Raw genomic sequence first — 12486 nt, forward strand, 5'->3', positions numbered from 1 at the left:
ATCTAATCAGGCAAGCAGAAAGACCAAGAAGAAGGAGGGAGGTGCCAAGCGTGCCCAGAGGGCCTCGTCCAACGTCTTCTCCATGTTTGAACAGACTCAGATCCAGGAGTTTAAAGAGGTAAGCTAAGACAAATTAAATCTCTCCTTCTTGCAAAGTGAAATATCTTTAAGGTTACATTCCTTTATTAGGGTTGCGCAAACATTTCTAGTAATTCTCCTTTATCTGTTGTATAGTGCCTTGACTATTAACCATATCTAGCTGTCAGTCATATAATGCCTTTAGTCTATGCATCTATCAATCATATGGTGCCTTTAATCTATTATATAATATCTTTCCCATCTGTCAGTCATATAGCGCACTTCATCTTTCTGTCAGTCATATAGTGCCTTTCCTTTCTATTATGTCTTTCCTGTCTGTTAGTTGTACAGGACCTTTCACCAATCGGTTAATGTATGGAGTATATTTCCTATCTATCTGCCAGTCATATAGTACTTAGTGCTTTTCCTGTGTATTATATAGTCTCATTAATAAATCAGTTACATAGTATATTTCATATCTATCTGCCAGTTATATAATGCGTTTTACCCGTCTTTGTTATTTAATCAGTTTTACAGTATCTTTCATATCAGTCAAGTACAACAGTGCTTTTTCTACTTACCTATTTTCCATATAGTGCCTTTCAAAATTCTGTTATACAGTATCCTTCATATCACTGTCAGTCAGAAATGCCTTTCATCCATCTATCAGTTATATAATGCCTTTCATCATTCAATTATACTATACTTCACATTCATCTGTCAGTCATATAGTGCCTTTCATTCATTTGTTACTTAATCAGTTTTACAGCATCTTTCATATCTGTCAAATAATATAGTGCCTTTCCTATTTACCAACCTTTCATAAATCTGTTATATAGTATATTTCATATCTATTCATCCGTCTATGTTATTTAATGCCTTTCAACTATCAGTTTTATAGTATCTTTCAAGTAATAATAGTGCCTTTCCTCTATGTTATATATTGCCTTCCAAAAATCAGTTCTACAATACCATTTATATCTTTGTCAGTCACAAATATTTTTCATTCATGAATCTCATTTATATAGTGCCTTGCATATATCATTTCTATATTTTACATTTGTCACTCATGTAATGCCTGCCATCTATCTTATAGCACCTTTTATATGTACTTTTCTTTTGTATAGTGCCCTTCCATTCTATCAGTTACATACTGCCTTTCATCTCTCTTTATATATAAAATCCAATGTCCCTCTGTATCTCTGTCCACTTTTCACAGGATAACTACTTAATGGATTTCGATCGGCTTTTTTTCTAGAACCTTCTTGAACACTCCGGTTGATTTTGCGACTTCTCTCATTGCGCCATGTATCATAGTTCGCTTACGGTACCGATTAATTGCGTGAATCCGAGAGACAGGCAGTGGGCTGCTGAGGTAAAGGTGGTGGGCCATCCTCACTCACTCGCCAGCCTCCGGGAGTACCTTGCATCAGCTATGCGAACAAACGAGAGAACTGCTTAACGGATTTGGATCGGATTTTTTTCCATAATTTGCTTAAACATTGTGGTTGATTTTGCGACTTCTCTCATCGCTTGCAGGAGTGATATATTTGCGCCAATCCGAGGGAGAGGGAAGCGTGACGTCAGGATTGGGGAGTGGGGTGGGACCCTCCACAATGTCCGGTTTTATTTCTACGCCGGCGCAGCCGTGGCGGGCGGCTAGTCAGTTATATAGTTCATATCTGTCAGACATATAGTGCCATTCATCTATCCTTTATATAGTGCCTTTCATATCTACGTGTCATTTATTTCATTTCCTATTAATAATAATCGGCACTTTGGAATCCCTTACATGACACAATTACTTTTCTTAGCACATTCAAAGATGTGCAGGTATTGGTGACTTCACATCGGTCCTGTGTGAGTACGAGAGTGTGTGTTTGTGTGTAAGAATGAGCCCTGTGATTGGCTGGCACCTGCCCCTGGCTCGTTTCTACCTCCTGCTCTGTGCTACCAGGTTAGGCTCGCTCCCAATCCCATTACCCATCGTGACCCCCATCTGAACGATGCAGGTTTGAGAGTGTTGTCTTGTTTAGTTATAAGCCAGCTCTTTTACCTGATGGCGTTGCCCTTCACTAACATAGTAGCGTAACTGGAGTTCGTGCCTCTCGGGCGGGGTGGTGCTTCACTTTGCCGCCCTCCAACATATCTGAATATGTTAACCTATTTAAATAGAAATTATAAAGACGTATAGAGAAAAAATAAGATAAATGTTGCATTGATTTATTCATACACAGAGACACAACAATAATTTTTCACATATAATTATTTAATAAGAATCAACTAAGCAAGAATATACGTAGTACAGACGCACTGATAAGCCGTGTTCTAATTATTAGTGTAATATAATTACGCTGCGAAAACCAGAACCAGTGTAGAGTACAAGCGATCAGGCCCATGTTTTAGAGGCGAAGCCGCCATTGTGCCATTTAATTTCAGTCGCCCCCTCGCCTTATAATACCTTCACTCGTTTTCTAAACCAGTGTATTTAAAATTAAACATTTTCGCAATTTCCTTAATGTAAAAAAAAATTAAAGAAAATTTCTTCGTAGGTAGAAGAAAACTTGACTTACACATTTAACGAATCGGCGAACAAGTGTAATTAATTCATCAGTAAAATTCCGAATATAAAGCGAGTGCTGATTATAGACTTAATTTTCTTGAAAAAGACGTCACCTCATATTCTCGCAAATACAAAATTTAGCAAAAGTCGATTTCTTCACATCACACCTGTGAAAGATATTTATAGGAAAACAAAATATGAATATGCATATATAGTAAAACAATTTGAAAAGTAAGCGTTTAGTATTAAATTACATGTATTATAATTATTCCACTAAATAAAATATTAAATTAAAATTGCACTCTTCTTGCTTTCTTACTTGCAAGTTCGTCAATAATGGCATCTAAGCTAATTTCTTCTGACAAATCTTTCACTATTGCAATTAAACCAAAATTACTCCATCTCTCTTGGCACATCGACGATCTTATGTAAGATTTAATTATTTTTAGATTAGAGAAACTTCTTTAGCCTATTGCAACTGTGACTGGCAGGGTTAAATATATTCTTAAGGCTCTTAAGACTGACGTTTCGTTTTCCTTTCCGACATCTTCAAGAGGGCGGCACGGTGGCGCAGTGGGTAGCGCTGCTGCCTCGCAGTTGGGGGACCTTGGTTCGCTTCCCGGGTCCTCCCTGCATGGAGTTTGCATGTTCTCCCCGTGTCTGCGTGGGTTTCCTCCCACAGTCCAAAGACATGCAGGTTAGGTGTGTGTGTCCTGCGGTGGGTTGGCACCCTGCCCGGGATTGGCTCCAGCAGACCCCCGTGACCCTGTGTTCGGATTCAGCGGGTTGGAAAAGGGATGGATGGATGGACATCTACAAGATAAAGTTAAGGTAAAATATTACAAGTTAATTTATAGTAATACAGTCCCTTCATGCCAAACCGTATGAACTAGATATGTAATACTTTAATATGCTTTACCTCCCGACTTCCAAAATTATATTTAAACTTGCGCTTTTAACAATAACAAAGATTGTAGAAACAAACACTGAACACTACAAAAACTTTTGATTGATGTGCTGCGTACTTTAGCTGCCACAATTCACGTGTTGTGACTTGCCCGTTTTTCTTTGTAACAAGTTACCTACATTCGACGGGAAAAGGCGAGCCCCGCGCCGAGCCTGCGTTTGGTTGAGGGCGGCCGCGTGCATGCACGCTTTAAGTGATATGGGATCACTTGCATGATAGGGATGTTTTCTGCGCAGAGCAAGAATGCATTCGGATTGATAACAAAACGAAATTTTAAATTAGTTGTTTATCTTAATAGAAATTCTCATTGGTGTAATGTTTATTTTTGTTATTGCCTCATAAATTTCAACTGCTGTGTCTGATGCCGTCACAGAAGGACAAGAAATGAAGGTCTGAAAATGATTTTTGAAGCATTTGTGGATAAAAATCAGATTATTTTACTTCTTTCATTCATGAGTGATATTTTTCCGAACCCTGCTGCTTACACACGAATTGTACTGAGCCTTTCGGCCAATAATGCCGCCCCTAAAACGTGAGGCGGACCGCCCCCAGCTACGTCACTGCTCTAACGCTCCTCACTTCTTCAGTACGCTCATCTATGACATGACGTGCACTTTATGTGCGCTGGTTTTGCAGTCCTCATTCCCTTCATTTAGTATAGCGCCTTTGACATAGTTTACCTTTAAAATGTGCATCACATTACAACGGGTCTTAGCTGCCATGTGCCTCGTAATCAGGATAGATAGATAGATACTTTATTAATCCCAAAGGTAAATTCACAATTAGTAATTCTAAATATAATCAGCATTGGAGAAAAAGGCAAGCTGCACGCTGTATGAAAAGTGATAAGCAGAGTTACAGCCGCCCTTTACAGGTAGCCATTTTCTGTGTTGGATTACAATTTCAAACGACCGCTCCAAGGTATTTCCTTCTCTCTTGTGCAGGCTTTCACGCTGATCGATCAGAACAGGGATGGGTTTATCGATAAGGAGGACCTCAAAGACACATACGCTTCTCTTGGTAAGCCCTCCGTGATGTTGGTATAGTTTTGGATGTCCAGTGCCATCACGGGGTCTTCACACTCTAATTACGATTTTGCAGGTAAACTGAATGTTAAAGATGATGAGCTGGAAGGCATGCTTAAAGAAGCCACGGGGCCCATCAACTTCACAATGTTCTTAAATCTGTTTGGAGAAAAGTTACATGGTAAGACATTTCAAAGCTTATCTTCTACAACTTGTTCCTGTGATTCCGGGGTTTTGTATTTTTCCTCCCTTTTAATTTGTAGACAAAACTTTATAACAGAGCACAACTCAAACGAACAAATGAAAATAACACAGCATCACACAAGTTTGAATGCAGTGGAGCAGCGGGAGGCTTTTTTTACAGTAGCAGGATTGGCACTCCATGGCAGCCACCAACCCCCGATGTCTCCCTGCAAGTTGGAGGACCTGGCCGAACTTCTTCTTCTTTTGGTCGCCACAACGGATCGTCTTGTTCTGTATCTTTCTGTCCTCATCATCTTGTTCTCTTATACCCATCACTTGCATGTCCTCTCTCAGCACATCCATAAACCTTCTCTTAGGCCTTCCTCTTTTCCTTGTCCCTGGCAGCTCTATCCTTAGCACCCTTCTCCCAATATGCCCAGCATCTCTCCTCTGCACATGTCCAAACCAACACAATCTTACCTCTCTGACTTTGTCTCCCAACCGTCCCACCTGAGCTGACCCTATAATGTCCTCATTTCTAATCCTGTCCATCCTCGTCACATCCAATGCAAATCTTAGCATCTTTAACTCTCTCTGTCTCCTGCTTTCTGGTCAGTGCCACCATCTCCAACCCATATAACATAGCTGGTCTCACTACCGTCCTGTAGACCTTCGCTGTCATTGTTGCTGATACCCGTCTGTCACAAATCACTCCTGACACTCTTCTCCACCCTGCCTGCACTCTCTTCTTCACTTCTCTTCCACAATCCCCATTACTCTGTACTGTTGATCTCAAGTATTTAAAACATCTCCACCTCCCTGCATCCTCACTATTCCACTGACCTTCCTCTCATTCACACACATGTATTGTCTTGTTCCTACTGACCTTCACTCCTCTCCTCTCTAGAGCATATCTCCACCTCTCCAGGGTCTCCTCAACCTGCTCTCTACTCTCACTACAGATCACAATGTCATCAGCAAACATCATAGTCCACGGGGACTCCTGTCTAATCTCGTCTGTCAGCCTGTCCATCACCATTGCAAATTAGAAAGGGCTCAGAGCCGATCCCTGATGTAATCCCATGAGGACCTGGCCAAACTATGAATGAAAAAAGATTAATTTTCCAATGTATCTGGGTTAGTGTGGACTTTTGAAATTGTCCCTGTTAAACTGCAAGTTCAGTCAGTCATTGTCCAACCCGCTATATCCTAACACAGGGTCACGGGGGTCTGCTGGTGCCAATCCCAGCCAGCACAGGACGTAAGGCAGGAACAAACCCTGGGCAGGATGCCAGCCCACTGCAGGGCACACACACCCACACACCTAACCTGCATGTCTTTGGACTGTGGGAGGAAACCCACGCAGACACGGGAAGAACATGCAAATTCCACGCAGGGAGGATCCGGGATGCGAACCTGGGTCTACTTACTGCGAGGCAGCAGCGCTACCACTGCGCCACCGTGCCGCCCTTCCAAGTTCATGTCACATACATTTCTACATAAACACGTGGAGGTTTATAGAGTCATTATTGTACCCAGTCCAGTGAAACTCCTAACTTGCATGTGCTAATAAACATGCTGCAGGTCACAACACTAGAATCTGTGACCATTAACTATTTTACCTCAGGGCCGTCTTAATGGATGGGCACGCTGGGCAGTTGCCCAGGGACCCCATGCTGTATGATTTACCAATTGAGTATAATTTATACGTTGATATTTTGATGTTTTTCAAGGCTCATGTTCTATTGTTCAGACGTTTGTGTTGATTCATCTTTGCAGTGCAGCATCTTTTTTAAAGTTTAAACACTAATTTTGTTGCAAGTACCAACCCAATAAATACATATTTCGTTTTATCCACCATATTTACATTTTTATTCCTGCGAGTGGTTGTGAAGGTAGGGGCGCCAGTGCACTGCTTTGCCCGGGTGGACCTATAATGCTGCATTACCTTACCTGCAAGAACTGCCTCACCTTCAAACATCTGTCTTCCTCACCTGAAAAATTTCATATCTTAGTTGCACTATAATTAGAAAACAAGCAGAGAGAAGTTTATTCCAAGCTTAAGTACCCATTATTAGATTATCTGGTCTTTCTTTATTGTGAAAAACTAAGCAGATTTAATTGTTCTCCTCATTACTGTCTTCTAGGATTTGAACACAAGTTTATTTAAAATAAGAATAAGAAATCTATTCAGAATTGAGTGCTTTATGTCAAACCGATACCTCGAGTGTGTTCATCGACTAATTTTTATTTTATTTTTTTTTCTGTATTACAGGTACGGACCCAGAAGAAACAATACTTAACGCCTTTAAAATGTTTGATCCGGACAACAAGGGACACATTCCCAAAGATGTGTACGTTGGAGATAAAATCTTTACTAATGACCTCTCAATTCAATGCCCGTTTCAATAAATCAATGTACTTGTGTCTTTAACAGGTTACAGACAATGCTTATGACACAGGCGGACAAGTTCACAATGGAGGAGGTGTGTATGGCATAAGAGGAATTGTGTGTGTGTGTGTCTGATAGGCTTTATTATGAAGTCCCTGGATGTTGTACTTCTGTTATTTAATGAAGCCCGCACTTATATATACAGTGCATCCGGAAAGTATTCACAGCGCATCACTTTTTCCACATTTTGTTATGTTACAGCCTTATTCCAAAATGGATTAAATTCATTTTTTTTCCTCAGAATTCTACACACAACACCCCATAATGACAACGTGAAAAAAGTTTACTTGAGGTTTTTGCAAATTTATTAAAAATAAAAAAACTGAGAAATCCCATGTACATAAGTATTCACAGCCTTTGCTCAATACTTTGTCGATGCACCTTTGGCAGCAATTACAGCCTCAAGTCTTGTTGAATATGATGCCACAAGCTTGGCACACCTATCCTTGGCCAGTTTCGCCCATTCCTCTTTGCAGCACCTCTCAAGCTCCATCAGGTTGGATGGGAAGTGTCGGTGAACAGCCATTTTAAGATCTCTCCAGAGATGTTCAATCGGATTCAAGTCTGGGCTCTGGCTGGGCCACTCAAGGACATTCACAGAGTTCTCCTGAAGCTACTCCTTTGATATCTTGGCTGTGTGCTTTGGGTCGTTGTCCTGCTGAAAGATGAACCGTCACCCCAGTCTGAGGTCAAGAGCGCTCTGGAGCAGGTTTTCATCCAGGATGTCTCTGTACATTGCTGCAGTCATCTTTCCCTTTATCCTGACTAGTCTCCCAGTCCCTGCCGCTGAAAAACATCTCCACAGCATGATGCTGCCACCACCATGCTTCACTGTAGGGATGGTATTGGCCTGGTGATGAGCGGTGCCTGGTTTCCTCCAAACGTGACGCCTGGCATTCACACCAAAGAGTTCAGTCTTTGTCTCATCAGACCAGAGAATTTTCTTTCTCATGGTCTGAAAGTCCTTCAGGTGCCTTTTGGCAAACTCCAGGCAGGCTGCCATGTGCCTTTTACTAAGGAGTGGCTTCCGTCTGGCCACTCTACCATACAGGCCTGATTGGTGGATTGCTGCAGAGATGGTTGTCCTTCTGGAAGGTTCTCCTCTCTCCACAGAGGACCTCTGGAGCTCTGACAGAGTGACCATCGGGTTCTTGGTCACCTCCCTGACTAAGGCACTTCTCCCCCGATCGGTCAGTTTAGATGGCCAGCCAGCTCAAGGAAGAGTCCTGGTGGTTTCGAACTTCTTCCACTTACGGATGATGGAGGCCACTGTGCTCATTGGGACCTTCAAAGCAGCAGAAATTTTTCTGTAACCTTCCCCAGATTTGTGCCTCAAGACAATCCTGTCTCGAAGGTCTACAGACAATTCCTTTGACTTCATGCTTGGTTTGTGCTCTGACATGAACTGTCAACTGTGGGACCTTATATAGATAGGTGTGTCCCTTTCCAAATCATGTCCAATCAACTGAATTTACCACAGGTGGACTCCAATGAAGCTGCAGAAACATCTCAAGGATGATCAGGGGAAACAGGATGGACCTGAGCTCAATTTCGAGCTTCACGGCAAAGGCTGTGAATTCTTATGTACATGTGCTTTCTCAAGTATTTTATTTTTAATAAATTTGCAAAAATCTCAGGTAAACTTTTTTCACGTTGTCATTATGGGGTGTTGTGTGTAGAATTCTGAGGAAAAAAAATGAATTTAATCCATTTTGGAATAAGGCTGTAACATAACAAAATGTGGAAAAAGTGATGAAGCGCTGAGAATACTTTCCGGATGCACTGTAAGATCAAGGATCTAGCAGCAGTGGTTCACAAGTAGCTGAGTGACAGATTAACATCAGTTCCTTAGCATTTTCTATATAAAGATGTATGCAACATCCATCCATCCATCCATCCATTTTCCAACCCGCTGAATCCGAACACAGGGTCACGGGGGTCTGCTGGAGCCAATCCCAGCCAACACAGGGCACAAGGCAGGAACCAATCCTGGGCAGGGTGCCAACCCACCGCAGGACACACACAAACACACCCACACACCAAGCACACACTAGGGACAATTTAGAATCGCCAATCCACCTAACCTGCATGTCTTTGCAGGTGCCGCCCATGTATGCAACATTAACTTTCAAATAAGCAGCAACATTTCATCATAAAGTCTCTAAGAGCTTGTCCACAAGTGTCTCTTGCACACATCCCTACTTACACAACGTCAGTTACCTACCTGGGAAATCTTGAGGATGGAGAGGAAAACCAGAATACCCACAAGGAGAATGTGCAAACTCCACATAGACAGCAACCACACAACAGAGTCAAAGGATACGGAGGCAGCGCTTGCTACCACTCTACTGTGCCACCCTAGTATAAATTATAAGAATTTAAAATACATCTACCATATATACTTGTGTATAAGTTGGGTCTTCAAACCGAAAAATCGATCATAAAATCAGACCCCGACTTATACGCCCGTTCAAAAATGTGACACGTAATTTGTTTTTTTCATCTTCTTGCCTCCTCCAATCACGTATCAGTTTCTCAGATGCATCAAATTTTGTTGCAGCAGTGCAGTTACCAATCTCTTTCTCCACTTCAATGACATTTAATTTAAAACCAGCTTCATATTTTCTTCTGGTTGAACGCTCCATCGCAATTAAGGGATGTTATTATGATAAAGGTGTATGAGGGTGTGAGATACAAAAAACACAAATCAGTGCAAATGTCACCTCGGAATAGTTCGGGTATTACCATGTGGTCACGTAGGCACAATACATAGAAACAAAAAGGCCGTGTGCTCCGTGGTTACTCTCTCAGGTGGGCGTTAATATATCATAATCTTTTGGACCAGTATCGTGAGTTTTCTGTATTCAACTTATAAAATACCGGAAATTATACGATAAATAATATTGTTATCCACGGGGAACTTAAACGCGAGTATATACGGTACATATGAACTGTTTCTGCTGCAGATTTCTTGTGAGTATACATTTGTATTTCAGTTATCTCACTTAAGTTGTTCACATTTTTAATAATGCCCTTATGCTGTCTAAACTTAAGTTATCTTTCCTTTTCCTGTAACATCCTGTATAATAAGGATATTTATCAGGTGTCATTTTGAAAGGGGCACACATTTGCTTTTTGTAAACATATCATAAATTATGTATACACATACCGATTTCGTAGGTCGTCTTTAAACATCACGTCTACCAAATGTTCTAAAATTCTCTTTTTTTTCTTTCTGAAAATCACCTCAGGTCCAGCAGATGTTCCAGTCTTCTCCAATTGACCAGGCTGGTAATCTGGACTACAAGAGCCTGTGTTACATCATCACACATGGAGAGGAAAAGGAAGAGTAGGAAATTCTGTAGAAATCAGTGTGAAATGTGAATAAACTCTGACTTGAAGTAAAGTTGTCAAAAACTGAATTGTTTTCCTTTACTGTCTCACCACAAAAGATCTCATTTTGTCTTCCTCTTGTCTGACTCTGTGGGGTCGATGTGCTTGATCAACCTTCTCCATACAGCTCAGTCCTGCACCTCCTTTCCCTTCAGATCTTCTTCTACTTTATCCATCCACCTCTGCTTTGGTCTCCTTCACTGTGTCTTCCCCTCTTCTTCTATGTCCCATCACCCTTTTGCCCACATCTTCATTGTTTCTCCTCGTCACATGTCCATACCACTTCAACCTACGTTCCTGTACTTTCTTAGATATTTCTACCACTTTTGACGTACCTCCAATTGTCTAATTTCTTATTCTCTCCTTTTTTCGTAACTCCATTAATCCACTGTCATATTCTAATAATAATAATAATTCTTTGCATTTATATAGCGCTTTTCTCACTACTCAAAGCGCTCAGCAATTGCAAGTTAAGGGCCTTGCTCAAGGGCCCAACAGAACAGAGTCTCTATTGGCATTTACGGGATTCGAACCGGCAACCTTCCGATTGTCAGTGCAGATCCCTAGCCTCAGAGCCTCATTCTCATTTCTGCCACATCTAACTTCTTCCCAGCGCTCCCTTTCCTTCCCATGTCTCAGTTCCATACATCATTGCAGGTCTTACCTCTGCTTTAAACACTTTACCTTTAACCTTCACCTTAATTCTTAGATCACACAATACTCCTGATTACCTTCTTCCAGTTGTTCCATCCACAAAGCATTCTGTGGTTTATCTCTCCATCTAATTCTCCATCTTGGGCAACCACTCATCTGAGATATTTAAACGAATCCACTCTTTTCAATAACACTCCCTTCAGCACAACTCCTCAATTCTGATCATCTTTAAACCTCACATTTTCTGTCTTCAGCTACCAGTGGGGGCAAACCAGCCCAACTTGGTGCAGGTCCCAACCTTGGATAAATAGAGAGGGTTAGCATCAGGAAGGGCATCCGGCTGTAAAATATTAGCCAAAACCGTAATGACGTAATCAATCTAATTGGCTTCTGAGAAAGATGTCATTTATTAAATTATATTACAATACAATACTAGATACCAATAATAAAAATCCTCGGGTACTGTTTAGAACAGTTGCTAAATTAACAAATGGGGATTCAGATCAACAGTGCAAAATACCAACAGATATTAGCAGTACAGACTTTATGAATTTCTTTAATGATAAAATTAAAAATATAAGATCCCAGATCTCTGCATCACAGTACAAACTGCATACTAGTTTAGCAGCCTCACATTGCATTCAGCACTTTAGTAATTTCAATCCTGTAACTGAGCAGGAAGTCTATAAATGACTGTATATTAATGACTGACACTTTTAGTGCATCAGGTACTGTGCCATGTAATAATGAACTATTGATAATGTTTAGAATAGGCGCTGCAAGAACATCCATTGCACTTTTTACTAGTTTTGTTGGCACTGGATCTAGGGAACAAGTAGTGGGTTCCATTTTAGTAATTAAAGCTAAATAATGCGAACCATAATGACAATACTTAAATCGTTACGGTTAGCCATGAATCTGAATCGAGAAAAAGTTTATGATGAAATTTAGTGGAATCACTGTCCACTAGAGGTATGGCTAACATTTACTTTCAAATCAAACATTATACCATTGCTACTGAAAAGAAAAAAGACAAAAGGTTAAATCATGCAAATATGCAAAATAATAAATTGTATATGATTGATCATTTTTTGCCGTGCAAAGTTCAACTGACCAGAAAACCTCAGTTACAGCCATCTAAGAGCTGGACATGTTCACCCTGATCCTGCAG

At 40.9% G+C, this 12486-nt stretch overlaps 1 protein-coding gene across 1 annotated transcript in view; it reads left to right on the plus strand.

Moving 5' to 3' along the window:
• LOC114654470 (myosin light chain 5-like) overlaps positions 1 to 10669 on the plus strand; it is a 14077-nt gene extending 3408 nt beyond the window's left edge. Inside the window, exons 2-7 of the mRNA XM_028805041.2 lie at positions 11 to 118; positions 4553 to 4628; positions 4710 to 4814; positions 7092 to 7170; positions 7254 to 7302; positions 10520 to 10669. Of these exons, the coding sequence (XP_028660874.1) occupies positions 11 to 118; positions 4553 to 4628; positions 4710 to 4814; positions 7092 to 7170; positions 7254 to 7302; positions 10520 to 10621 (519 nt within the window). The 3' untranslated portion in view covers positions 10622 to 10669. The remainder of the gene's footprint in view (positions 1 to 10; positions 119 to 4552; positions 4629 to 4709; positions 4815 to 7091; positions 7171 to 7253; positions 7303 to 10519) is intronic.
• Positions 10670 to 12486: the final 1817 nt, after the last annotated feature.

This window comes from Erpetoichthys calabaricus, chromosome 7 (assembly GCF_900747795.2).
Source record: "Erpetoichthys calabaricus chromosome 7, fErpCal1.3, whole genome shotgun sequence".
Classification (NCBI taxonomy): Eukaryota; Metazoa; Chordata; class Cladistia; order Polypteriformes; family Polypteridae; genus Erpetoichthys; species Erpetoichthys calabaricus.